Here is a 27,531-nt window from a genome sequence, read left to right on the forward strand (position 1 = left end):
TAATGGCTAGACCCAGATGGACACCTATTGATTGCTTCTAGCCAACCTATTAGTACCTTACTACCTAACCTTGAAAGGTTGAACTCTGCAATCAGCACTAGGATGTCAATGTTGTCTTCTTGAGTCTTCTCTGTGACAGTTATGGCTTATAAACCCAGCTGCTCAGAACTAAAGACATCTGTAGTTCTAGAGTCCCTCACAGCCCTCAAAGCAAGTGCATAATGACAAGGCCAATTGATTGTTTTACAGCTCAGTCAGTGAGTGATTGAAATATTGCCTCAGCAGGTGTTCCTCTGGTAAAATTAATTGTTCTGCTGTTGTGTCTGGCAGATGGTTGGTAGATAAAAAATGAACACATTTTGGATTCATGTGTCTCTGTCCTAAGTGAGAGTACTTTTTGTCTGACGGTTTTCTGGATTTTTATTTATTTTTTCCCAATTTGGTTTAAGTCATTTTAAATATCAAGTTTGTTCACCCCCCCCCCCCTTTTTTTTTTGTTTCTTTAAAAAATAAAAAGTTTTGTTTTACTCAAACCAACGTCGGATCGGAACCCCTTGCATATGTTTGACACCCCTGCCCTAGGCTATGCTGCCCTACAAAGGCAAAACTCAGTAAATACGCCATCAGCAAAACTGAAATGGCTTGAAAGATGTTTTTACTAGCCAGCCAAATGTGTTTGGTAGATAAGTGAAAATGCAATGATGTATAATGCAATTATTGAGTAATACTTTATGCATATCAACCATGAACACTGATTTGACCTATGCCCCCTAAAATGCAGATCATGCACTCTGTATTTTGTTTAAACACCTATATGGGTAATGCAAAGCGCTGTATCTACAATCTAAATCCATTTATACAACTTTCTTGTTTTCCTGTTTGATGGAAACAGTTAGAAATCTCAAACTACATTCTTACTGTAATTAATGGTTTTGTTACGTTTTCGTATTTTGAATGTTGTATTTTTTGTCATAAGGTGCAGGCTATGAGGGGTGGCCAGTCCTCTTCTGGCTGTGCCGGGTGGAGATTATAACAGAACATGGCCAAGATGTTCAAATGACCAGCATGGTCTGGGAGCAAGATATCGGGGTCCGCGACGGGGCTGGTTTTCTTTTTGTAGTCCGTGATTGACTGTAGACCCTGCCACATACCTCCATGCCTGGGCCATTGAATTGCAACTCTACTTTGTCTCTATACTGATGCTTAGCTTGTTTCATTGCCTTGTGGATGGAATAGCTACACTGTTTGTATTTGGTCATGTTTCCAGTCACCTTGCCCTAATTAAAAGCAGTGGTTCGCGCTTTCAGTTTTGTGCGAATGCTGCCATCAATCCACGGTTTCTGGTTGAGGAAGGTTTTAATTGTCTCCGTGGACACAACATCACTGATGCAGATGCTAATAAACTCGCTCACCGAATCAACGTCTACATCAATGTTATTGTTCGACGCTATCCGGAACATGTCCACGTGATCGAAGCAATCTTGATGCGTGGAATCAGATTGGTCGGACCAGCGTTGAGCAGACCTGAGCACGGGCGTTTCCTGTTTTAGTTTCTGTCTATAGGCTGGGAGCAACAAAATGGAGCCGTGGTCAGATTTAACGAAAGGAGGGCGAGGAAGGGCTTTGTATGCGTCGTGGAAGTTTTCCACTGAAATTTTCCAGCCCGGGTTGCATATTAGACATGCAAATCAAATTTAGGGAGCCTTGTTTTCAGATTAGCCTTGTTAAAATCCCCAGCTACAATAAATGCAGCCTCAGGATATGTGGTATCTAGTTTACATAGAGTCCATTGAAGTTCTTTCAGGGCCATCGAGGTGTCTGCTTGGGGGTGAGCGGTGAACACGACTGTGATTATAATCGAAGAGAATGTCCTTTGGTAGATAATGCGGTCAGCATTTGATTGTAAGAAATTCTAGGTCAGGTGAACAGAAGGACTTGTGTGTTATGATTACACCATGACTCGTTAATCATAAGGCATACACTCCTGCCCTTCTTCTTACCAGAGAGATGGAAGAAACCAGGTGGCTGTACCGACTCTGATAACGTATCCCGAATGAGCCATGTTTCCGTGAAACAGAGAATGTTACAATCTCTGATGTCTCTCGAAGGCAACCCTTACTCGGATTTCGTCACCCCAATGAAGTTGAAAATTAAAACAGTTAAAGGTAAGGGTTATTATGGTAAAGAGTAGGAATTAAGGTTAGAGTAGGGACATTCCAAGGATTCCAGACAGCACTAACTCTAGCCTATGTAGCCTGGTAATTTTTATATTTAACTAGGCAAGTCAGTTAAGATCAAATTCTTATTTACAATGACAGCCTAACCCAGACAACACTGGGCCAATTGTGCACCCCCCTATGGGACTCACAATCACAGCAGACTGTGATACAGCCTGAAATCAAACCAGGGTCTGTAGTGACACCTCTATCACTGAGATGCAGTGCCTTAGACCACTGCGCCACTCCGAAGCCCATACTAACCAGTCTGCCAGACTGATTACCGCTGGTGTGTAGCAAGTTTAAAGTTTTATTGGTCGTATGTAGAAGATACACGTGGTATACACCATCCAACAAAATGCTTACTTGCAGTTTCCTTCTCGACAATGCAACAACAATAAGAAATCAAATGATAAAATAAGAACACGTAAATATAGTAAAATGCTCAATAGAATAGACATTTTAGCATAAGTAGAATAGAGGAAAGCACAATATTTACATATGTCTCATTGGGTCGCAAGTGTTTAAATTGTGCAATAGTAAATAAGAGTCTGGTAGCAGCACTGTGTGTGTGTGTGTGTGTGTGTGTGTGTGTGTGTGTGTGTGTGTGTGTGTGTAGAGAGAGAGAGTCAGTGCAGGTGGTCAGTCTAGTTCAAGTGTCCAGCAGTCTGATGGCTTGTAAATTGAAACTGTCTCTGAGACTGTTGCTATCGGAACGTTAGTTCTGATACCATCTGCCAACAGTAAGGAAGTAAACAGCTCATGGCTGGGGTGTGTGGGGTCCTTGATGATGTCTTGGTTATAGGCTATGCTGGCAGGTGATAAAAGTGATTTAATTCAAATTCATTTCCAGTGATGGATAGGTGATGAGGGATATTGTTTATACAGAGACTTAGAATGGTTCTGTTTAATTGCATTTCAACAAAGAAATCTTATCAAAATGTTGTCTCAGACAGTCCCCTTTATACTACTCCTGTGCGGTAGGGGGATTCGTAAAGGTTTTATGATACCACGGAAGAAGATATTAGTCATATGGTGAGTTACGTCATTTATCGCTCATAGTCATCCTCCATCTTTCGCTGTCGCATGCTTCCTCGGATATCTTCGGATCAGGTATGGTATATCGTGTTTACGTAAATACGAGAGGTTTCGTGGTCTACAATTACATGTGTGTTTGATAGTTGACCGGGAACGAAGTATTTTAGGCGAAAAGAGGCGTTGACACTTCGTGTGATACCCAGCAAGTCCACTAAATTAGCTTGCTAGCCAGCCTGTCTGGTTAACGTTAGCCTGGCTAGCTAATGTTAGTTATATCTGGAAATGTGTTTATATTACGTCGGCGACAGACACCATATTTTGTGAAAGGTGTCGCACGTGGATTAAACTAGTTTTCAAATGGCATGTTCTTGTGTTCGCTACTTACTGTTCACCGTAGTTAGTTACACCCCCCCCCCCCCCCTCCCTCATGTTAAATGTGGTTAGCTAACTAGATAAAGGGCTCATAACTAAACATAGTAAGTTAGCTATCCTAGTTAGCAGCAGCCGTATGGTGTTGTAACCTGAGTGGAGAGGTTATCTGACACTGGTCATCTATGGAACACATTGTTTTACTGATATTTGATAATTGATAAATTGCCAACCCATATTGACTGCCTCCAAATGAAAACAGATAAATTGTCATGTTTTACTCTAACTCATAACCCCTCTCATTTTTTCCAGGACACGTTAGTAACATGAACCAAGAAAAATTAGCGAAACTTCAAGCCCAGGTCCGGATAGGAGGAAAGGTAAGATAATTATCAGTCTTTAGTGATGGTTACTTCCCTTGAAATGGACAGCAACGGTGTGCAGTCGTAATTTCAACAAAAACGGTGCAGTTCTGAACGACAAATTGAAGAATGTGATTATGGAGGCAGGAGTGTTCTTTCAAATGCTCACACACCCATATTGATCCGGCCACACCCACTGAACAGTAGCATATGTACAACTGAGACTATTGAGGGACATGTGCACCGTTTTGGGGAAATGTATCGTTCAGTATAAACAGTCACACAACATAAACGTTTAATGAACTGAACACACCCCTGATTTAGGGACTATGGGCTTCACGGGGCAAATTCAAGTCTGAACCTCAACTCGGTGGCACATGATGTTTTCATTCTCCCGCTGTAATGAAGGACTGATTTAGACATGAGACACCAGGGGTGTGTTCTGTTCAACGTTTGCTACATTGCTTGATGGTTTGTACTGAACAACACATTTCCCCAAAATGTTGTGCACAGTCTTCAACCGCCTTTGAGGTATATTTGCTCCTGGTTGACGAGGTGTGGCATTTTTAATATCGTAAAACTCGTGCAGCACACCATAGACAATCGCCCTCTGGGCCACCATAATCACTCCTTTCTTCAAATGGTCGTTCAGCAGGCCATTTCTGTAAAATGAAACATTGAACATCGTTCTGTTATGCAATTCATTATGAGTTAGAACAGAATACACGCAGTACTTGGGACCTCCAGACTCGGATTTGAATACCCCAGGGCTACAACATGAGATACACACACGTGCCATTGAAGGAAATATAGACACGTAGAGTGTCCAAACACTGTTCTTGTTGAGAACCATTGTGTTGGCTGTCTTAGTTGGTTGCCGTTGTAAGCCCAGAGGGACTTTATTTTTATTTTTAATTGCTCTTAATTTTGGGGGGCTTTAGGCCTGGTACAAATCACCAGGTGGAGGTCTCAGAGGACTGGATATACCCCTGCTGTGTTTAACCTCTAAGTATGTTCCTACATCTCCCTGTATTGTTTTTAGGGCTCGGCACGTAGGAAGAAGAAGGTCGTACACAGAACGGCAACAGCCGATGACAAAAAACTTCAGAGTTCGCTAAAGAAATTAGCTGTCAACAACATTGCTGGTATTGAAGAGGTAAGCAACAGCAACCGTTTCACATGCATTGCACGTTTCATATATATTTCCTCCCTCCTTTGAGACTCCTGTCTCCACTTTATAGATTAATTTGAATGAAATGACTGCACTTCTGATGACTCTTGCATGGGCTACAGTCTTGTATGTCAGTCACTTTGGGCACCAAACTTAGAGAAGAATCTGAAGTAACCGAAACCCCCACCTGCTCTGTCACTAGGTAAACATGATCAAGGATGACGGCACGGTGATCCACTTCAACAACCCCAAAGTGCAGGCGTCTCTGTCGGCCAACACCTTCGCTATCACTGGCCACGCCGAGACCAAGCAGCTCACAGAGATGCTCCCGGGCATCCTCAGTCAGCTGGGTGCCGACAGCCTCACCAGTCTGCGTAAACTGGCAGAGCAGTTCCCTCGGCAAGGTGGGTTGGCAGATGCAGTAGGCTAGGGTGTATTTTCGAGGAACCAAACGGGTAAATAAAAACGGAGGGACCTACCTGAATTTGTCCAATAGAAACTCTTGTTTTTGTTTAACTTTTGCTATAGCTTTCTGCTGTGTGCACTAATGAATGCACCCCTGGGGATTATTCTGCAACCTGAGACCCAAAGAACGTCTTGATGGTTATTGCGTACAATTTCTTGTTTTGTTTCAGTGCTTGACAACAAAGCCCCTAAAGCAGAAGATATTGAAGAAGAAGATGATGACGTTCCAGGTAAGGATGATTCTGTTTAAGACTTCAGAGGAAACCTCACATAATTTCAACCTGTAAAACCATCCTTTGTTTTCCTCTCCCTTTCTCTTCAGACCTGGTGGAGAATTTTGACGAAGCATCAAAGAACGAGGCAAACTGATTGATCTTCCCCTCAAGACCCAAAACAAGGATTGGAATTGCAATTAAGAAAGGCGACTTCTCCTGTGTTTTAACTTTTAGCTATGAAGGCATATCATTTCAAACACTATCCTGTCAACCGGAGACTTGTGTATTTTGAAATGGCCCACGGATGCAGCCCTTATCAGACTGACTTGCGCACTTAAACTCCCAACACATTGGTCTACAGTTCAGTACTTTGCACCACATTGTCAGTCTCGATCAGGATTGCGGTGGTCTTTAAAATAAAGCTAGTCTTCAGAGTTTTTTTTGTTTGTTTATGAAACAAAATAAAGGTGATTAACATTTTGTACATGGTGCTGTGGTCTTTCTAGCTGTTGTTTTTGGATACTACAATTTTCACAATGTCTGCCACCCTGGTTCATTATTGTAGTATCAAGATGCATAGCTTTTCTTTGTCACTATATATTTAAATTCAAGCAGGTGTTGCCTTAAACTCAAAAGTAATTCATTCAACTCCAGCATCAGGCTGTGCAGCAGATATCAGACTGACTTGGATGATAATATCACTGGTCAAAGATAATGGCCTTTTGTGGTTGTATTTTTAGACAAATGTTTTCTTTCTGAGGTTTCATGTACACATGACTTGTATTATGATTTAAGACTTTTAAAATGTTTAATCAGGAGTCATTAATTCTTATGTGCAGTAGACACTTGGCTAGAAGTGAGAGCAAGATTTAGATACAATTAAACTGGCTTGTGTGGTCTACTGTACAGTGTACACTGGTTTAGAAAAGGACATATGAGGACATCCTTGAGTTCATTCAAGAATACCTGCAGTGTAGCACGGGGGCAGAAGGAGAGGGGGGAATAGAGGGAAATCCTCCCTCTGATAGTGAGCAAGACTGTTTTATTTTCTTCGCTACTGTTACAAAATGTTGAAGTTCTTCAGTGCCCGGGACGATGAGAATGAAAGCCTCTTGGGTGCATTGACAGACGGTAAGGTTTTTAATTCTATTGTATAGAGATGCAAGATGTATTTCAATCAGGGGAAATTATAGCTGATCTGCAATCATGCGTCTTGCTGCTCGCGACACATTCATAGAACGACAGATCGAGGCACAAGTGAGAATATTGTTCAGCCTATACGAATTACTGGGAAAAAACGACTATTTTTGGGAATAGCGTGATAAAGATAATATTGTGCTTAATTACTCTGCAACATTTAATGAAGCGATATGATCAGCAAATGTCGCATTGCCGTGTTCGCTGGTTGAGGGGATTTAAAACAGTTGCACGTGTGCTGGATACTGAGTCACCGTACCGCAAACGCTCAGTCAGCTGAATAGGTTGGGCCCTATTGTTGTTTAGTAATTGTCAGCATGAATGGAAGGTTTGGGGTGCGATAACGGGGTTGAAGCTGCAATGCAGTTTTACCCCGAAAATAATTCACCAACGCCAGTAAAGGCTATGTGAAATTGTGCAATAGAGACAATAACCAACCGAGGAGAGATCAATCACAGCATATCTCAAAATCTGAATTATGATTCCGATTTTCTTTCTCATGGTAATAACATTTTGGTGCATTTCAGTCGATAGTGAAGTAGAATTTTTAAACAATATAGAATTACATTAATATTGTCTTAATTTGTGTTCTTGTCGTTATCCATTCATTATCTTGTCATTAAGCCTATAGCTATTTGTATACACTTTGATTCATAATGTATAATAATAATGCAGGCTACATAATCTAACATCCAATTTTGCCACTGTTGGGGAAGTAGGGGTGCTGAGGGTGCTGCAGCACCCCCTGAAAAATATCTATATATATTTTTTCTTCACAAAAGTAGTGCACTGGGCCTTTGCTAGTATTAGCGGACTGATATAGGCGTCTATAGTGCTGGCCTTTTTTTGTGTGTGCAGTAGTTGTATAATTAAGCAATAAGGCCAGAGTAGGTGTGGTATATGGCCTATATACCTTGGCTAAGGGCTGTTGCAGAGTGCCTGGACACAGCCCTTAGCCATGAAATATTGGCAATATACCACAAAACCCTGAAGTGCCTTATTTCTATTATAAACTGGTTTCCAACATAATTAGAGCAGTAAAAATACATGTTTTGTCATACCTGTGGTATACGGTATCATATATAATGGCTGTCAGCCAATCAGCATTCAGGGCTCGAATCACCCAGTTTATAATTGAGAACAGTATCTTGTAGGATTCAATAGTTAGAATTGTAAGAGTTATTGCCTTGTCCCTTCTCTGCAATTGTCATTCTAACGTAATCTAGAAAGAACAAAACCCTGTCCTCAAACATTTACATCAAAAGGTTCAAAGTTATGGGCAAGACACAAAATGTCCACATCAAATAAAATATTTTTCTTAATCAAATTATGTGGAAAACAACCACTTTTTGTGCAGTACTAATTTACCATCCTTACAAACCATTTAATGTAAGTGTATATTACTGTATTGTACATAGGCTGGTCATCTAGGGTTGTACCTGCAGGCTTTTCATCACAATGAAGGAAAATAATGCACAGTGCATTAATTGAGTACATTGAGCCATCAAGTGGTTTGTGATGATGTGATGATGTGATGTGAGGATGTGGCTCAGTTGGTAGTGCATGGCGCTTGCAATGCTTGGGTTGTGGGTTTGATTCCCACAGGGGACCAGTATGGAAATGTCTGCACACACTACTGTAAGAGCATCTACGAAAAGGAATGAATAGATCATTTCAGTTTTCACATAGAGTTGCATTTGCAAAGTATTTCAAGAAACTGGAAAACATATCAAGCAAGTATTTTTATATTCCACAAGTATAGATAGATACAGATAATTATCAGACTGAAGTTACAAATGCTGGTAAACACTCAAATTGTAAGGGATTTCCTCCTCTTCTTCCGAAGAGGAGAGGCGAAAAGGATCAGAGGACCAATATGCGGCGTGGTAAGTGTCCATGGTTCTTCTAATATGTAAACTTACACATGAACAACTGATACAACAAAACAAGAAACGTGTGAAACCCTAAACAGCCCTATCTGGTGCAAAAGACAGGAACAATCACCCACAAACACACAGTGACACCCAGGCTACCTAAGTATGATTCTCAATCAGAGACAACTAATGACACCTGCCTCTGATTGAGAACCATACTAGGCCGAAACATAGAAAACCCCAAATCATAGAAAATCAAACATAGACTGCCCACCCAACTCACGCCCTGACCATACTAACTAAATACAAAACACAGGAAATAAAGGTCAGAACGTGACACAAATACATTGTTTACATTTTTCACAAAAGTAGTGCACTGGGCCTTTACCGGTCATGTATTAGCAGACCGATAAAGATGTTTTCAGTCAGCCGTGGGCTGAATTTTTAATTTAACCTTTATTTAACTGAAGAGTTAAATAAAAGTAACATTTATTCAAAAGTAGTGCACTTCATAGGGAATAGGGTCCCATTTGGGATGCAAGAAAAGCTCTCTCAAGGACAACAGTGCACTTATGTTGGAGTCAGTGGATAATTTATATATATAGATCTGGTTCAACCTATTAGATGCAACAAGATAAATGGCCAATTACCACCTAGGAACACAGCCCATCAAATCTGGGGTCATGGTTATCGTGTGTGTGTGTGTGTGTGTGTGTGTGTGTGTGTGTGTGCGTGCGTGCATACAACGAACGCTTTTGTGAGTGCGTGTATGCGCTTGTGGACTGAATGTTTTATGTTCCTTATAGCCAGTTTTTTTCTCTCAGCGTGAAGCAGAAGGTCTTTGTCAGGTTCATTTGACGTTTCTCTTCCAATGGTTTTGATCTGCATCCACGTCTTTGTATGAACAGATGAATCGGATGCTCCGTCTCTGATGGATGCTAAGCACCACTGGCTCCACAGACCCTGTCTGCTGATGCTCGAAGATGGGGATGTCACAAAGCCAGGACAGCTGGGCTGTGGGCACATCGGATCAGAGTCCCCTGCAAAATCCAAAATCCCAGGGGCGACAAAAGAGGGTCCCATTTCCCAACTAGAGACCTCCGCTCAGAGGCTGATGAGACAGCTGGAGGAGGGGAACTGCGCTGTGACAACTCTCTCCACATGGGGAGAGAGGCATTTCGGGAAGGCCTCCACCCCTTTGATGCTCATACCCTCCAAAGTGCCAGAGGTGGAGATGAAGGAGAAGAAGAAGAGACCTCAGTTGCCCTCCTTCAAGGAGGACTCTGTGGTTGAGGAGAAGGAGCTGGAAGAGAGTGAACGTAAGCTGCACGACTCACCCAGTGGCTCAGATGGCATAGGTACTGACCTGGACGCCACGTCTGATCATCCTGTGGAGGAGCTCTATGAAGGCAGCCAGACCCAGGGGCCCAGACTGGGGCTTCAGAACCAGACCAAAGCCAACGGGTTGACTAATGATGAGACTAATGCCAACAGAGCACAGGTAGACAGTGAAGAGGGAGCTGTGGGGGACTGCACGCCTTCCCCATCAGTGGATCCAGACAATGAGCTACAGGCCGGCCCCACGGGCATTCTGTCCAGGGAGCGAGGCACTATCCTGGGGGAGGTGGCCCCCGTGTGGGTCCCTGACGCCCATACGCTGGTCTGTATGATGTGTGAAGTCAGGTTCACCTTCACAAAGAGAAGGCACCACTGCCGCGCCTGTGGCAAGGTGAGGGCCTTACACCACTTGGTTGTATTTAAATTAAGAAGGGATTGCATGTTTGTCTATGGTCTCTTGTCCCTGAGAAAGGAGGCTGACCCCGTTAGTGTGTGTGTGTGTGTGTGTGTGTGTGTGTGTGTGTGTGTGTGTGTGTGTGTGTGTGTGTGTGTGTGTGTGTGTGTGTGTGTGTGTGTGTGTGTGTGTGTGTCCTACAGGTATTCTGTTCAGTGTGCTCCGGTCTGAAGTTCCGACTAACGCACCTGGATGGGAAGGAGGGGCGTGTCTGTGTCTCCTGTCACTCAACTCTAGTGAAAGGTGAGTATCACCTGACAACACTATTACCGTGACACTACAGGCAACAACGGTGTTTTACACAGTTCATTGGTGCAACATGCAGAAACATGTTCCTGTCAATATTATTGACACTCTCTCTCTCTTGTTATTTTCTTTAGGAACCCCTCCCAGGGGGAGAAGGAGGGTGTTGTTTGCTGATGAAATCCTATCCAATGAGAAATCAGACTCTGCTCCTTGTACACCAATCAGAGGCCCCACCTTCTCACCGCTATTATTGAGGAGAAGTATAGCTGCTACAATCAGAAGCGCCACTGGGTCACCACAGACCAGCCGGAGGACACCAATAGCACAGGGGCCGCCCCTGCTCAATGTATGTAACAAACCATTGTCAGACAAGACTCATTTAATGCAATTGATTTCAAATGAACATAAAATAGCTAAGGATGTGCTCACATGTAGTGTACTATCAGTCTTTCTGTTGATACCTTTGATATCCATAACCCAAAGTAATCTATAAGCTCTCTCTCTCTTTCCTTCCTCCTCCCTCTCTCCTCTTCCTTGGGGCAGCAGGTAGCCGAGAGCCTCAAGGCTAGAGAAGTGGGTCGTTGCTGGTTCTAATCCCATGTCTGACAGGGGGACATCTGGTTGAGAGTGTCCTAGATGCCATCGCCTGCAGTTGTGGCCTTGAGCGAGGCACTTAACCCCTAAACTGCTCACTGGTGTGGTACTAGTAGCTGCCCACTGCTCCAGCCACTGTGTGTGTGTGTGTGTGTGGTACAACAGAAGACCAATGTCTGTCTTGTATGGATGAATAAAGTATTCTTCTCCCCTCTCCGTATAGCCTCTGCAGGAGGTGTGTGGGCCCTGTGGCTGGGGTACAGCAACCCTGGTCAGTAGCCACATCAGTAGCTCTGCCAACCTCATCCCACTGGATGGCCTCCCTCCCATCCTCACCTCTACTGGAGTCAAAGGAGGTACAACCAGGCTACCAACACTGGAGATGCTTACCGCTAGCTCACTTTAGCTAAACGCTAACTCACAACCCTTATCCTATTAGGACCGGTACCTGCTGGTTTTATGTTATACCTGATATTTAATTGCAGACACCTGGTGTCCCAGGTCTAAATCAGTCCCCAATTAGAGGGGAACAACAACAAAAACGCAGTGGAACTGGACCTGGCTTCGAGGTTGAGTTTGAGGGTCATAGGGTTAGGTAGTCAGCTACAGGATATGCAGAAGGCTAGCCCACTGTACTGGGATTGTCATAGCATTAGGTAGTTAGCTACTGGAGATGCTAATGGCTGGCTAGTTCACTGTACTGGGATTGTCAAATGGACACTTCTTTTGAATAGTTTCTAAGGATGTCTAGGTCACCGTTTCATCTGTCTCACCAGACTACACGGTGGAGGAAAGGCCCTCTGAGAGGGTTCTCATCCAGGACCTGGAGAGCGGCAGGCCCAACTCCCTGGTCTTTGTCCTCAACGCCAACCTACTGGCCATGGTCAAGCTAGTCAACTGTATGTGACATTTTTTCTCAACATTCAACCTTTTTTCAGTTATTGACACTGTGTGACACCCTGTTTTCATCTTAGCTCACTATGGAATCATTCAAGTCACATGTAACCTCACATTGAAGCCCTACCTCTCATTGGCTTTCCTCAGATGTAAACAGGAAGTGCTGGTGTGTGACGTCGAAGGGCATGCACGCGGTGGGCCAGGTGGAAGTGGTGGTGCTGCTGCAATGTCTGCCCGAAGAGAAGAGCTTCCCCAAAGACATCTTCAGCCACTTTATACAGCTCTACAGGGACGCCCTCACAGGTGAGACTGGCATTGACGTGGTCTGGCAAGTTAGCTACCATTGATCAGCACTGGATTGAGCTCTGAAGCAGGGCTTGAAAGAGTCCCATTGTCCTTCCATTTGACATTTTAGTCATTTGGCAGATGTTCTTATCCAGAGCGATTTACAATTAGTGCATTCATCTTAAGATAGCTAGGTGAGACCACAACACATCACAATAGTATCAAGTACATTTTCCCTCAACATAGTAGTTACCAACAAAGTCAGTGTTAGTGGGATGGGTGCACCATGAAGGTTATTTAAGATACTCTTCAAAGAGGTAGGGTTTCGAAAGATGGGCAGGGACTCCGCTGTCCTGACTTTAGGGAGAAGCTGGTTCCACCATTGGGGTGCCAGGACAGAGATCAGCTTTGACTGGGCTGAGCGGGAGCTTTCGTGCCATAGGGGTGTGAGGGACCAAGAGACCAGAGGTGGCGGAACTGAGTGCTCGGGTTGGGATGTAAGGTTTTTAAGCCTTGAGACAATTCCATGTGTGCATCAAGAAAGAAGTCCACCAAATGGACTTCCAGCCAACTTGACACAACTGTGGGAAGCATTGGAGTCAACATGGGCCAGCATTCCTGTGGAACTCTTTCGACACCTTGAAAAGTCCATACCCGGACAAATTGAGGCTGTTCTGAGGGCAACTCAATATTAGGAAGGTGTTCCTAATGTTTTGTACAGTCATTGATTACCTCTTTCCCTCCCTCCATCTCTATTTTTTCTCTCTCTCTCTCTCTCTTTCTCTCTCTCTCTCTCTCTCTTTCTCTCTCTCTCTCTCTCTCTCTCTCTCTCTCTCTCTCTCTCTCTCTCTCTCTCTCTCTCTCTCTCTCTCTCTCTCTCTCATTCGCTCCACCTCTCTCTTTCTCCCCCTCTCTCTCTCTGCAGGCAAGGTACTGAGCCACCTGGGTCTCTCCCAGTTCTCCAGTAGTTTCCTGGGCTGTGAGGAGCATGCAGGGTTCCTCTGGGTGCGCTCCACCCTCCAGTCCCTGCAGGGTCTCCCTATGCCCAACCAGCCCTTTCTCTTTGGCCTGCTGATCCACCGGGATGAGGTGCCCTGGGCCAAGGCTTTCCCCCTGCGCCTCATGCTCAGATTGGGGGCTGAGTACAGATGTGAGTCAGCACTCTGGAGGCAGGAGAGAGATGTGTGGCTGGAGAGAGAGAGAAAGAGAGACCCCACAGACCACATTGAGCCCCAGGACAGCAACACAATTAGACCCAACCAAATCAGGAGAAAACAAAAAGAGAATTACTTGACACATTGGAAAGAATTAACAAACAAAAAAACAGAGCAAACTAGAATGCTATTTGGCCCTAATCAGAGAGTACACAGTAGCATAATACCTGACCACTGTGACTGACCCACAATTAAGGAAATATTTGACTATGTACAGACTCAGTGAGCATAGCCGCCAAAGGCAGACCTGGCTCATCCCATATCTATTGGGGGAAATACCACAGTGTGCCATCATAGCAGCAAGATTTGTGACCTGTTGTCACAAGAAAAGGGCAACCAGTGAATAACAAACACCATTGTTAATACAACCTATATTTATGTGAGTTTGTGTGTGTGAGAGAGAGTGAGAGAGAGAGAGAGAGAGAGATATATAGAGATAGTGAGAGAGAGAATATGTGTGTGAGTAAGTGAGAGAGAAAGTGTGTGTGCACCTGTATGCATCAGAGACACAGTGTGCAGCTTTTGACGGCCACATCCAGTGTCATCCCATTAAGGCGTTCCTCTCCCTTTCCAGTTTACCCCTGTCCTCTGTACAGCGTGCGCTTCAGGAAGGCTCTGTTTGGGGAAACCGGCCACACCATCATGAGACTACTAGTAGTAAGTAGCTTGCCTCTCATTACACTAACAACAATCAACACCAAGGTTGTGTTCATTAGGGCACACCGTACCAAAGTGTTTTACAACGGAAAATGAATGGAGCGTTTTTTACTGGACGAGTTCAGAAAATCCCTCTCTGTTTAGGTCTGTTTTCTTCCATTTGGGGCCTAATGAATTACACATTTTTCCCTCATTGCTTACCAGGACTTCAGGAATTACCGGTACACTCTGCCAGTGGTGCCTGGACTCACTGTAGATCTGGAAGCTCAGAGGACCTGCATTAAAATCCCTACCAACGGCTATGATGAGGTACAGGCAAATCATGAAGCAGCACTTGGTTACGCTTTATAATAACTGTAATGAATACGGCGTTATAAATGCATATAAATGATAAAGAACTCCGTTATAAACAACTCTTTCAGCAATAGATCAAGGGTTGATATCAATCATGCCTCTCTTTCTACCCTTCCACCTCTCCCTCTCTCTCTCTACCCCTATCTTTCACCTCTCAATTCAATTCAACAGGCTTTATTGGCACGGGAAACATATGTATACATTACCAAAGCAAGTGAAATAGATAATAGAAAATCTCTCTCTCTTTCTCAGCTGATGAAGGCTTTGAATAAGTCCAATGAGCATGTGCTGGCCATGGGGGCATGCTTCAACGTGGCGGCAGACTCCCACCTCATCTGTGTTCAGGGGGACGATGGCGAGTACCAGACCCAGGCCATCAGCATCCACAATCAGCCTCGCAAAGGTGGGAGCTCCCCTAGAATCAACAGAGGGCGATGTGGGCTAGGGGAGACCGTAATCTCTCATGGGCATGTAATATTTAAAATTGTATATAACTGTCTTAATGTTGCTGGACATTAGCAGCAGCTAATGGGGATCCTTAATAAATACAAATACAAATCTGAACAAATTATGCAAGATTTGACTTCTGGGTTGCAGAGATTATTAGGGAGACTGAGACAGAGTCCACTGCCTGTCCTGTAATCAAAGAGAACCACCAGTAGAGAAGGAATGCTACACAGCAGCACATCACCTACAATCAGGGAGAGAGAGATTATGGTACAGAGATGTAATACTGACTGCCACATAACACCCACCATGTATCTGGCCTTTGACAGCCGAGGGAAAATCGTATGTATGATTTGCAATGTTTTTAAACGCGCTCACTGCAAGAACTGTGCCTTAGCTACCACTGGAGGGCAATGTGGTGTCATGTGAGAAGGTGAAAGATACAGGTGGAGAAAGCTTAGTTCTGTCATTATTTTTGGTTTGTCCAACTGTAATATTGAAGGTGTTTATATACTAAACTCAGCAAAAAAATCTAAATAACTTCACAGATCTTCATTGTAAAGGGTTTAAACACTGTTTCCAATGCTTGTTAAATGAAACATAAACAATTAATGAAACATGCACCTGTGGAACGGTCGTTAAGACACTAACAGCTTACAGACGGTAGGCAATTAAGGTCACAGTTATGAAAACTTAGGACACTAAAGAGGCCTGCCTACTAACTCTAAAAACACCAAAAGAAAGATGCCCAGGGTCCCTGATTATCTGCATGAACGTGCCTTAGGCATGCTGCAAGGAGGCATGAGGACTGCAGATGTGGCAAGGGAAATAAATTGCAATGTCTGTGAGACAGACAGTGCTACAGGGAGACAGGACGGACAGCTGATTGTCCTCGCAGTGGCAGACCACGTGTAACAACACCTGCACAGGATTAGTACATCCGAACATGATGGCTAAAACAACTGCCCGAGTTGCACCAGGAACGCACAATCCCTCCATCAGTGCTCAGACTGTCCGCAATAGGCTGAGAGAGGCTGGACTGAGGGCTTGTAGGCCTGTTGTAAGCCAGGTCCTCTCCAGACATCACCGGCAACAACAATCGCCTATTGGCACAATCCCACCGTCGCTGGATCAGACAGGACTGGCAAAAAGTGCTCTTCACTAACGAGTCGTGGTTTTGTCACACCAGGGGTGAGGGCCGGATTCACGTTTATCGTCGAAGGAATGAGCGTTACACCGAGGCATGTACTCTGGAGCGGGATCGATTTGGAGGTGGAGGGTCCGTTATGGTCTAGGGCGGTGTGTCACAGCATCATTGGACGGAGCTTGTTGTCATTGCAGGCAATCTCAACGCTGTGCGTTACAGGGAGAACATCCTCCTCCCTCATGTGGTACCCTTCCTGCAGGCTCATCCTGACATGACCCTCCAGCATGACAATGCCACCAGCCATACTGCTCGTTCTGTGCGTGATTTCCTGCAAGACAGGAATGTCAGTGTTCTGCCATGGCCAGCGAAGAGCCCAGATCTCAATCCCATTGATCACGCCTGGGACCTGTTGGCTCGGAGGGTGAGGGCTAGGGCCATTCCCCAAAATAAGTCTGGGATCTTGCAGGTGCCTTGGTGGAAGAGTGGGGTAACATCTCACAGCAAGAACTGGCAAATCTGGTGCAGTCCATGCACTGCAGTACTTAATGCAGCTGGTTGCCACACCAGATTTTTTATTTTTTATTTCACCTTTATTTAACCAGGTAGGCAAGTTGAGAACAAGTTCTCATTTACAATTGCGACCTGGCCAAGATAAAGCAAAGCAGTTCGACACAGAGTTACACATGGAGTAAAACAAACATACAGTCAATAATACAGTATGAACAAGTCTATATACGATGTGAGCAAATGAGGTGAGATAAGGGAGGTAAAGGCAAAAAAAGGCCATGGTGGCAAAGTAAATACAATATAGTATGTAAAACACTGGAATGGTAGATTTGCAGTGGAAGAATGTGAAAAGTAGAAATAAAAATAATGGGGTGCAAAGGAGCTAAATAAATAAATAAAATAAATAAATACAGTAGGGAAAGAGGTAGTTGTTTGGGCTAATGTATAGGTGGGCTATGTACAGGTGCAGTAATCTGTGAGCTGCTCTGACAGTTGGTGCTCAAAGCTAGTGAGGGAGATAAGTGTTTCCAGTTTTTTGTAGTTCGCTCCAGTCATTGGCAGCAGAGAACTGGAAGGAGAGGCGGCCAAAGAAAGAATAGGTTTTGGGGGTGACTAGAGAGATATACCTGCTGTAGCGTGTGCTACAGGTGGGAGATGCTATGGTGACCAGCGAGCTGAGATAAGGGGGGACTTTACCTAGCAGGGTCTTGTAGATGACATGGAGCCAGTGGGTTTGGCGACGAGTATGAAGCGAGGGCCAGCCAACGAGAGCGTACAGGTCGCAATGGTGGGTAGTATATGGGGCTTTGGTGACAAAACGGATACCGACTGTTACTTTTGATTTTGACCCCCCCCCCCCCTTTGTTCAGGGACACATTATTTCATTTCTGTTAGTCACATGTCTGTGGAACTTGTTCAGTTTGTCTCAGTTATTGAATCTCATTATGTTCATACAAATATTTACACATGCTAAGTTTGCTAAAAAATAAACACAGTTGACAGTGAAAGGACGTTTCTTTTTTTTGTTAAGTTTACAAGTCAAGTGGTGATATGTGGTGTTGTGTTTTGTTTCAGTCACTGGTTCCTGCTTTTTTTTGTTCAGTGGAGCTCTTAAAGCAGCATCAGGATATCTGGCCAAATCCAGCATCATTGAAGGTACTGTCATCCGTGTGTATCTTCATTTAGATCTGGAACATTACCGTACTAATCATTTTCGTACTAATCTTATTAAGAGAACATTACTACTAACATTCATCCTAAATAGGATTCCCTTATTTAGAGTCTCTCAATGTTTGTGTGTATGTGTGTGTCCATGTGCACTCAAGGTGTGTGTGGCTGTATGTATGTGCAGGTGAGTGTGCGTGTCCTTGTTGCTGTCTGTGTGTGTTTTTGCTGTATTGCTGTCCCTCTCTCCAGATGGGCTGATGGTGCAGATCACTGTGGAGACCATGGTGGAGCTTCGCCGGTCGCTACGGGAGATGAAAGACTACAACATCTCCTGTGGGCGGATCGACCAATCAGACAGCCAAGAGCATGTCCAGGTCCAATGGCAAGAGAAAGAATGCACTGTAAACAAGGGGTAATGGTTTGGTCATTACATCTGCCCTGATCAGTGTTCCATGGCTAGTTCTGTAGCCTATCATTATACTACCTTTAACCTCTCACTAACCCTAACCCACTGTCGTTTCATCCAGTCTCCAAGTCTGTCTCAGACCTGTGAGCCCCCTGCCCATTAACCATTCTCTATCGATGTAGGCTACTCTTTATCGTTGCCTGCAACTTTGTATTACCGTGTGTGTGTGTGTGTGTGTGTGTGTGTTTCCTCCCAGGGTTATTAGCCCCATTGATGGCAAGTCCATGGAGTCCATCAGCAGTATCAAGATGTTCCAGAAGTCTGAGTACAAGGCCAATGGAAAGGTCATCCGCTGGACAGAGGTTAACCCCAGCCTTTGGACCAAACAATATCTAGGCCACATCTAACCACTAGTCTTGACTCCTACTCAAAGCCTCTTTATTATTGTATTCTGTAAGTGCATTGTTGTCTTGTGTCCTTCAGGTGTTCTCCTTACAGAAGGGGGGTCATCCTAAGAGCCAGGGTGACCACCATACAGAACACAGCAGGCTTACAGAGAGACTGGCCCGGGCATTCTGCCTGGCACTGGGCCCACACCTCAAGTTGCTGAAGGAGGATGGTATGGCTAAACTGGGGCTGCGCATCACGCTGGACTCCCACCAGGTGAGGGCGCCATTGGCTAGGATGAAGATACTGAACGTAGGTCATTGGCCAATTTAGACCTTTGAGGAAATGTAATCTTTGAAATTGTATATCACTTTATTCCTGCCTGACTTCAATAGTTGTAATACTTCTTGAATGACTAATATGTGAGTGGTTGACCACCTTTTAATATAAAGTTATTCTTTATTTAAATAGTGATTGGATATAGGCCTGCATAATATTACCAAAGCTAGCAGTTGAACCCATAGATGTGGTGGTTAACATCGCTTTTCCACGTTCCAGGTGTGGTTTGTGGCCGGCAGTAACGGCCTGCCCCTCCCAGCCCCGTACCTCAAAGCCCTGGAAACAGTGCTGATCCCCATCATCCACAGCAGGGGACGCAAGAGGGGCGAAGAACCCTTAGTCATGGAGCTCATTTTCTATATCCTGGAGAACATTTCCTAGGGGAAAGGGGATCAAAGTGCACACACTCATCCCCACACCATCCTCTCCCCTGGTTCTCCATTTGTGCTGGTGTGAGTTTGATAGCTTCAAAACAGCATTGGTTGGAGGAGTAAGCTCTTTCATGGGACATAGTAACTCGCCTCCAGGATATATGTCTCAGCCAGCCTCTAAGAAAGGGTGGCTGGATGGTAAGTGGTCTGACTCACCAAAGCTCACCCTGCCTTGGCATCTGCAGCAGTAAATATTATATGGCTTGAGAATGGTACATTTCTGTATATTTTCAATAAATACCCATATTTTGAGAATGCCTTTAAACTGGGGGCTGTATTCAGTTCCAATGGGAAAATGAGAATGACTTGATGTTATTTATCAGTAGACCTGTAGCTAGCTGTTTGATGCAAACTGAATTCATTCATGTTTAATAACGTTGTAAAATTCGGATGTATTTTAATTCCTCTCGATTACCCCCAAAATGCATTACAGTCAACCTAGGGTGAATAAACATGAACACAAAGGACAATCATACAAGGATTTGTCAAACATTGTTTGAAATGCTTGTGGAAATCAAGGTATAAAGTTCCATTTTCCGTCAGGATCAGTATCCAAGCAGATGTAAGGAGACAATGTCCACCTTTATTTACAGTGTCAAGGTCTCACAAAAACGCTTTGAAAGAAGCACCATAATGTTGCTCTGTCATGACAAGCAGGTCATTTACCAACTCATTGAGGTTGTTGGACTTACAGCCCTGTGAAGTAAGAATGGCATTAGCCTCGACACGTCATAGATACTGTAGACATTTCCAGGTAGTCATTACCATTAGAGGTTGTGTCGTTGGCATTATTAGGTAATTTACAGTACACATGTCACCAGCTCAAAGTCAAACTCATATACCGGTATTATGTGTTTGCCCTAGTCCAACCCTGAACCAGGCCCCTCCCCCACACAAAGAGATGTGGGTTGGTTGAACAATGATGAGTGAGAAAGTTACAGAGGGTCAAAGATAATGCCAAGACATCGAATTTCCCGTTTTTGGAAATGGTGAGCGATTAGCATGTCTTGGTGGTATGATCTTTGACCCCCTGTACCTTTCACACATCATTATTCACAATTAATTCAGGATTATTGATAATCATGTTAGCATTATCCATAATCAAGTGTTTAGAAACATTCTATTCTTATTTACAATAAAAATGACACAATACATTATTTACCATTCCTTTCTATTGGGCACAAAATAATCTGACACACAATCAAAAACAGCAAATGCATCCAACAAGTTCGTAGAGTCACAAGCTTGATGTGGCCATTGTGTGCTAGGAATATGGGACCAAATACTAAACTTTTGACTACTTTATTTACAATAATCTTTAGAGGTGTCAATTTTGAACCTTACCTTTTTTTAGAAAAAAAGAGTATTACTTGTTAAACAAAAGCTCTTTCTTTTAGTATAAAATAATATTTCCCTTTTTTTTTATACAATATAGCTCAGTATTTTTATGATTTATTTTATATAGTCATTATTGCTCATCTTTATCATAGGTGGCAACATCAGTAAAGAGATATCAGGTCATAGCATGTCTCTTCATAAATTGTGTTCCATAGTAAGTTCAGTTTAAAAAATAAAAAATAAACGAAATGTGGGACCCCAACCGCAGAAGTCATTGACCTCGTCATTTCCCCAGCTTTTTGTGCTGAATAAAACTAAAAATGATCAGAAAATAAACATAACCAAAACATTCTTTGGAATCCACAGTAGTTTGTGCGGGATCTCGTATTCACGCGTCTCGGATGTTCTTTTCTGAAGACCCTAGGACTTCTTCATCTTGCCCGCATGGGCACTGCCATTTTCGTGGTGACTGGAACCGTTGCTTGTGCCATTACTGTTACCTTTCTTGTGGTGCTTGCCATTGGCGACCATGGTGGTCCCGTTGGCCTTGCCGTTGAGGCCAGGCTTGGAGTCCTGCTTAGGCAACCGCTTTCCCTTCACATATGCCTGGTACCAGAAGTTGGAGAAGAGCACGAAGAAGAAGGTACCATACATCCAGATGAGGTGGATGAACAGGGGGACCTGGTAGTCACAGCTGTCCATGAAGTAATACTGGGTGACGTGGAGGGACACCATCACAAACTGAACCTGTTGGTGGAATGAAGAGGAACAAATCGCATATGGAGAAGAATGTTCTGAAGTGGCACAGCTATTGCACAGATGAATAATGGTATCTCAGACTATTTTTTTTACTACTTTAGTATATTGCATCTACAAATGTTTTTTTTTTTTTTAAACTAGTACAGATCACCTTTTAGAGAAACAACAAAAAAATGCTGTATAAACAGCCACGAAGACCTGGCAAAAGCTTACTACTCATAGTACAAATTTATACTGGAAATGACAATGTCATAAACATCCATTCAAACTAAGAAAACATACCAGTTGGATGGCGGTCATGTACTTCTTCCACCAGAGGAACTTTTGGAAGCGTGGTCCAGCCGCAGACAGGCCGTAGTAAGAGTACATGATGACGTGGACGATGCAATTCACCATGGCATGGAAAGAGCCTATTCCCCCTGAGGTAAAACACACAGAACACTTCAAACCAACCCTGCCCATATTCCACTGGATCCACCAACAACATACCTTTGTCTACTGCAAATAGAATTGTCTTCCCACCATTTTACAATACCAAATATTGTGGACTCACCGGGAGCTAAACTGACACCCCACCACCAGGTCCAGGGCATGAAAGAGTGGTGGAAGACGTGCAGGAAGGTGATCTGGCCATGTTTCTTCCTCAGAACGAAAAACACCTGACCCAACGAGAGAAACATGTCAAATACAACTATGATGACCATTACGTGAACAGGTGGGAAAGACTGAAGAGATGCAAATCTGTAGGAAATAAAAGTCTTACCGTGTCCAAGAGCTCAATGAATTTGGAGAACAAGAATAACCAGGCCACTCGAACCATCTAGTGAGGGAACACAGCACACCATGCAAACGTGAGAAATTGGACAAAACAGCCTATTAATAGTAATCTAAAGATAGTATTGTCACAGTGGATCAGTAGGAATATCCTAAGAATGTGTATCTTGTCTTGCATACTTTCTTTCAAAGATGATGCATCTCATGACCATGACGGGGGAGGGGGGGACCATGTGTGAAGCAAAGACTCAGGACTTACTCTAAGGCCTTGGGGGCTGTCCGAGTAATCAACGGCGTCACATCTCCATGTGTATGTCGTGGCCCAGCCTGACATCATGAACTAAAAATACAAGAGAACAGATTGAGACAAACAGATACAGTAGCTACCGGTAGTCAAACTAGATTGGAAAGAAGCCATACTGTTATTAACATAAGCAAGTGTATATTGACTATATGGGTCATCTTCTACATGTAAATCTCAAATCTTATTTACCTCCATCAATCTAGGCAATGGTTCATTTAGCTAGTGGTCCAATTATCCAGCACACTCTGGCCAAGTATGGCAATAATCCATTCAGACAGAGCTGCCACATACCAAACACCAAATACACTGCTAGGGAAAAGACTGGCTCCATGTCCTGTAGAGATGCCCCTCAAAAGAACCAATCAAGAACCCCGATCTTTGAGAGACAAGAGATTTGCATCATAGTGTTTCACCTCATAGACAATAAAGGCGTTCAATGCCACCATGGAGAAGTTGTAAGTGATCATGGCCTCCTTGAGTTGGAAGGGCTTGCGGTTGGCCATGAAGCGAGGCCCAGCAACCAGCACGAAGAAGATGTAGGTCAGCAAGATGGCCGACATGTTCACCGGACTCCCCATGAGTGGGTAACTCCATAGTCGCGGGTCTGAGAAACAAAACATGAGCTGTAAAATAAACTACAAAACAGGTTTATGACCAGAAAAAAAGATGTACTTGCTTACAGCTTTCACGGTACACAAAGCAGAGGTTTAGTTAAGTAATTAACTAGGCATAAAAATACCTCACCTGTTCCCTTCAAGAGATACTCATAAACCCCCATGGCTCTAGCACCAATGTCCTGAAGCATTTTGACTAGCTTCCGCCTCTGGTATCACCACCCAATCACCTGTGGAAAATCTAATTAATTAGTCATGATGTCATTTTTATGGATTTTGCATTACCTGGTTTCTTTTATTTTTTACCTGCCATGATTCTAAATGTGTTGTTTTTATTGTATATAAATGTTTGTTTTTTACTCAGTAGAGCTTTGAGATAACTCTGTAATGAAAAGCGCTATAAAAAAATTACATGTATTATATATAAAAAGTAAAATAATATGCTACTCCAAATCCCTTACATACTTGACTAATGTGATATGCTATTGCAATATCTTTAGGTACTGACTTTACAATATATTTTACCCAAACATCATTCATGGTATTAAACTGCCTGCATCATATTTAATAATCTAGTCACAGTTGTATTTGGCAAAACCATCAACCCTTACTCACAAAAACATGACACAGAACATCACTTTACAGCTAGTATTTTATCTGGTTTCATGACATGAAAGAAGGAGACAGGAAATGTGCGTGTGCTACAGTTGATGATCCTTGTTCAGCAACAGTGTGTTCTGGTTCTGAACAAATATCACTGACCCAGCATACCACACTCTGCCCCCACATCCCAGCATGCCTTGCCCCTGTCCCGGCAGACATGGCCTGACAGCAGAGAGGAGGGGCTACATGGGACAGACGAGCGTCTCCATCCCACAGCATTCGCCTCAGTTTGGGCCTGCCAAGTATGGGAACCAGGCCAAAACACAAACACTCTCTCTCTGCTCTCCCTGAATGACCCCAGCCATGAGAGGGAGGAGGCAAAAGGCAATCATCTTTGAAGTTTGAATTTGTTCTAGACCAGTCTCATGAGATCCAGGTGTCGACAGAACTACCCTGACTGAAGAGAGAGATCAAACAGGCTTATTTACCAACATGTTACGTCTGGGAACAAACAGCATAACACAGGTGGGACGGTTTAACCTCAAGGTTTATAAAAGAACAATTGGACTGAAGACCGGTGTTCCACAGACTGGCACATTTTACCTTAGGGTTATAAGGACAATTGGACTGAACTCAGCGACCTGCAATTTATATCAACAACTGAACTACAAGTATCAATACTGGTATAAAATCTTCAAACTTCTAATCTCGACACATTGGCTGACTACAATGTGTATACAGTAACATAAAACAAGTGTACACAGGGGCTGAGCACAGTCTTGACAAAACCTATCTGTATCAAATCTCAACTCCATATAGGGCATGTCGTCAATGTTATTGGTCAATAGCTGGGATGTGTGGGTGCGGTAGCATTCTTGCCCCACTATGGAGCAAGAGGGATCCATTGTTCAGAGAAACCCTACACTGAGCTCTCCCTGCCCTAGGAGTAAAGTCTACCCTAAGCTAACACCATCGGAGGTAATGATCCAGCCTACTGGAATGTACAGGGGGGGGGGGGGGGGGGACAGAAAAAAGTATAGAAAAGTGTCTAACACAGAGCAAAAACATATATCCTTCCTTAGAGCTGAACACACAGTACACAATCAACATGGAATGACAATCAGTAACGTCAGAGCATACAGGGAACAGTAGAAACGTCTGAGCATACAGGGAACAGTAATAACGTCAGAGCATACAGGGAACAGTAGAAACGTCTGAGCATACAGGGAACAGTAGTAACGTCTGAGCATACAGGGAACAGTAGTAACGTCTGAGCATACAGGGAACAGTAGTAACGTCTGAGCATACAGGGAACAGTAGAAACGTCTGAGCATACAGGGAACAGTGGAAACGTCTGAGCATACAGGGAACAGTAGAATCGTCTGAGCATACAGGGAACAGTAGAAACGTCTGAGCATACAGGGAACAGTAGCAACGTCTGAGCATACAGGGAACAGTAGTAACGTCTGAGCATACAGGGAACAGTAGAAACGTCTGAGCATACAGGGAACAGTAGTAATGTCTGAGCATACAGGGAACAGTATGGGAGACATTGTCAAGTGTACACATCGTTGAAATCGGAGGGACCCTACATGATTACAACAATAGTTCAAGTGGGAAGTGTTCGCTCTCAGCTCCCATCCACTGGTATGCTCACGGAAAGAAGCCCTTTCAATTAACCAAACACTAGGCTGGAGGTCTTTCATACAGCAAGAATGTCAAGCAACACCTGTTTTCCAAAGGGAATATTCAAGATAAATGCTTTGTGTACATGTCAATATTTAGTCCTTTATGCACTTTAACACCGTTTGAAACTTTGCCCAACATGATTTCGCTCATGTGGTGTGAACGACAACCTGTGACTTACATACACATCAGAGTTGAATCGATGACAAAGAAAAGCTGGTCAACACTCGGTAAAGGGAGCTCTCACAGATAGCATCCAATATTCTAAAGTATGTTGAATAGCAGGCCATTCCATTTATCTACTTTAGCATCTGTACTCAATGAGCCGAATGCAGTCTCTTGTTATTTTTATGTAACAGTGATTATGTAACAGTGAACTTAAAAATCAGCAGCCAGACATTTTCAGACCAACAGGGCTTTCTATAAGATGTATGGCCTTTAAATCATATAACCTGCACACATATCTGTATGTAAAGTTAACTGGCATTATCTGTACTTCTCTTGAACTCCGGTAAAGGTCTGGAGTAGTTTACCAGCAACAACTCACATAAAAAAATACTATAGTATGGTAAAAATACATTAGTATTAATTGTAGTGTTTTTTTCCTGAGGAAACCTACTAGAGAAATACTAAAGAGTTTTGTTCTATTATCTTTGACATAGAAGTAGAGGCTTTCTCCTGAGGAAACCTACTAGAGAAATACTAAAGAGCTATAATTTTCCATAACAGGTAGGTAGCTACAGGGACTGGGGTCTGAAAGGATAATTCAGAGCTTCTACTCTTTTCGGAACACAATATACGGTATGTAGATTTCTCACTTATGGATGGCACAAATTGTGATATGGGGAGGGGAATGGGCAGGGTCTATGCAAATAAAAAACTGTAGTATTCACTATCATTTAAAAAAAAGTGTGGTGTTTTTGCTGACACTATAGTAGCATTTACCAGTGTTTTTTTGTGTGGATAAAACTGTAGTATTTACTACAGCATTCTACAACATGTAAGTACTACACATGATCGAGGGATACTACAGTGTGTAGTATAGTATTCTACAGTTTACTATAGAATTCTATAGTAAGTACTGTAGTATTCTATAGTAAAACGGTAATATTGTTTCATCTGGGAAGGTATAGCAAATGCACATGTTCGAAGAGGCAAAGGAATATCCAGTTTGCGAGATCTAATCTAGCAGCTAAGATCACCTGCACATTTTGTTCACCTGGAACCTTCAAGGACACCGATAACAACCACACGGCAAGGGGGATATCAGGCTAAACCGCTATTGTCTTGATTATGAGAACATTCCTGAGAAATCAGAACATGTAGGCCTTTGAACTTAAAATGCACATGCCATGTCACATTATGGATGCAATAGGTGAAAACCTCAAGGAAAAGCCTGCAACTAAGGCAGAGGTTGGCATTTACTAAACCACAATTCATTGTGTGTTCCAAGCAGAAAAGCCAAGCTTCATGGGCGCCTACAAGTGATATAGGGCAAAGTTCATTGTATGCAGATTTACAGCGCACCGGCAGGGAGTTTCCTGGTTGTTGAGTGAGTGCTCACCTGTCGGTATGATTCTCATTTCCATGCTAATTTAGACCAGAGACGAAGAATTTCAGAAAGCTCTTACACAAATAGCTGTTGTTCCTTTGGAACCTGAAAACAAGGCGAGTCG

General features: G+C 43.4%; 3 protein-coding genes and 1 non-coding gene across 6 annotated transcripts in view; 2 read left to right on the forward strand and 2 right to left on the reverse strand.

Moving 5' to 3' along the window:
- Positions 1 to 3,223: 3,223 nt before the first annotated feature.
- btf3l4 (basic transcription factor 3-like 4) lies at positions 3,224 to 6,317 on the forward strand. The gene is made up of 6 exons (XM_020480205.2): positions 3,224 to 3,329; positions 3,936 to 4,003; positions 5,028 to 5,141; positions 5,359 to 5,560; positions 5,792 to 5,851; positions 5,944 to 6,317. Exons 2-6 carry the CDS (start codon positions 3,950 to 3,952, stop codon positions 5,988 to 5,990), a joined length of 477 nt encoding a protein of 158 aa, XP_020335794.1. The 5' UTR covers positions 3,224 to 3,329; positions 3,936 to 3,949; the 3' UTR covers positions 5,991 to 6,317.
- Positions 6,318 to 6,804: 487 nt separating this feature from the next.
- On the forward strand, positions 6,805 to 20,146 carry zfyve9b (zinc finger, FYVE domain containing 9b). The gene is made up of 16 exons (XM_031822447.1): positions 6,805 to 6,967; positions 9,816 to 10,636; positions 10,843 to 10,942; positions 11,080 to 11,291; positions 11,763 to 11,895; positions 12,316 to 12,438; positions 12,584 to 12,739; positions 13,647 to 13,871; positions 14,510 to 14,592; positions 14,797 to 14,901; positions 15,199 to 15,349; positions 18,122 to 18,202; positions 18,464 to 18,626; positions 18,877 to 18,982; positions 19,104 to 19,283; positions 19,566 to 20,146. Exons 1-16 carry the CDS (start codon positions 6,904 to 6,906, stop codon positions 19,725 to 19,727), a joined length of 2,865 nt encoding a protein of 954 aa, XP_031678307.1. The 5' UTR covers positions 6,805 to 6,903; the 3' UTR covers positions 19,728 to 20,146.
- Positions 20,147 to 20,149: 3 nt separating this feature from the next.
- Positions 20,150 to 27,531, reverse strand: part of elovl1b (ELOVL fatty acid elongase 1b) — a 35,139-nt gene continuing 27,757 nt past the window's right edge. For all 3 annotated transcript variants that reach the window (XM_031822450.1, XM_020480206.2, XM_031822448.1), the window contains 7 exons: positions 23,697 to 23,796; positions 23,366 to 23,556; positions 22,908 to 22,988; positions 22,638 to 22,694; positions 22,428 to 22,533; positions 22,157 to 22,293; positions 20,150 to 21,862 (listed from right to left, as the gene is read on the reverse strand). In XM_031822450.1, the coding sequence (XP_031678310.1) occupies positions 21,536 to 21,862; positions 22,157 to 22,293; positions 22,428 to 22,533; positions 22,638 to 22,694; positions 22,908 to 22,988; positions 23,366 to 23,556; positions 23,697 to 23,757 (960 nt within the window). In that variant the 5' untranslated portion in view covers positions 23,758 to 23,796 and the 3' untranslated portion in view covers positions 20,150 to 21,535. The remainder of the gene's footprint in view (positions 21,863 to 22,156; positions 22,294 to 22,427; positions 22,534 to 22,637; positions 22,695 to 22,907; positions 22,989 to 23,365; positions 23,557 to 23,696; positions 23,797 to 27,531) is intronic.
- Positions 26,522 to 26,576, reverse strand: LOC116374048 (U7 small nuclear RNA). The gene has a single exon (XR_004209877.1). It is a non-coding gene; the product is annotated as a U7 small nuclear RNA (small nuclear RNA).

The sequence above is a fragment of the Oncorhynchus kisutch genome, linkage group LG4 (genome assembly GCF_002021735.2).
Source record: "Oncorhynchus kisutch isolate 150728-3 linkage group LG4, Okis_V2, whole genome shotgun sequence".
NCBI classification, from domain to species: Eukaryota; Metazoa; Chordata; class Actinopteri; order Salmoniformes; family Salmonidae; genus Oncorhynchus; species Oncorhynchus kisutch.

What these genes read in the sequence shown, in the direction of transcription:
- zfyve9b (XM_031822447.1), top strand. Translation starts at nt 6,904, where the DNA reads ATGTTGAAGTTCTTCAGTGCCCGGGACGATGAGAATGAAAGCCTCTTG. An exon ending in CTACCAACGGCTATGATGAG is followed by an intron (nt 14,902 to 15,198) that starts GTACAGGCAAAT and finishes TCTCTTTCTCAG; the next exon opens with CTGATGAAGGCTTTGAATAA. An exon ending in GAATGCACTGTAAACAAGGG is followed by an intron (nt 18,627 to 18,876) that starts GTAATGGTTTGG and finishes GTTTCCTCCCAG; the next exon opens with GGTTATTAGCCCCATTGATG.
- btf3l4 (XM_020480205.2), top strand. Translation starts at nt 3,950, where the DNA reads ATGAACCAAGAAAAATTAGCGAAACTTCAAGCCCAGGTCCGGATAGGA. An exon ending in ACATTGCTGGTATTGAAGAG is followed by an intron (nt 5,142 to 5,358) that starts GTAAGCAACAGC and finishes CTCTGTCACTAG; the next exon opens with GTAAACATGATCAAGGATGA. An exon ending in AGAGCAGTTCCCTCGGCAAG is followed by an intron (nt 5,561 to 5,791) that starts GTGGGTTGGCAG and finishes GTTTTGTTTCAG; the next exon opens with TGCTTGACAACAAAGCCCCT.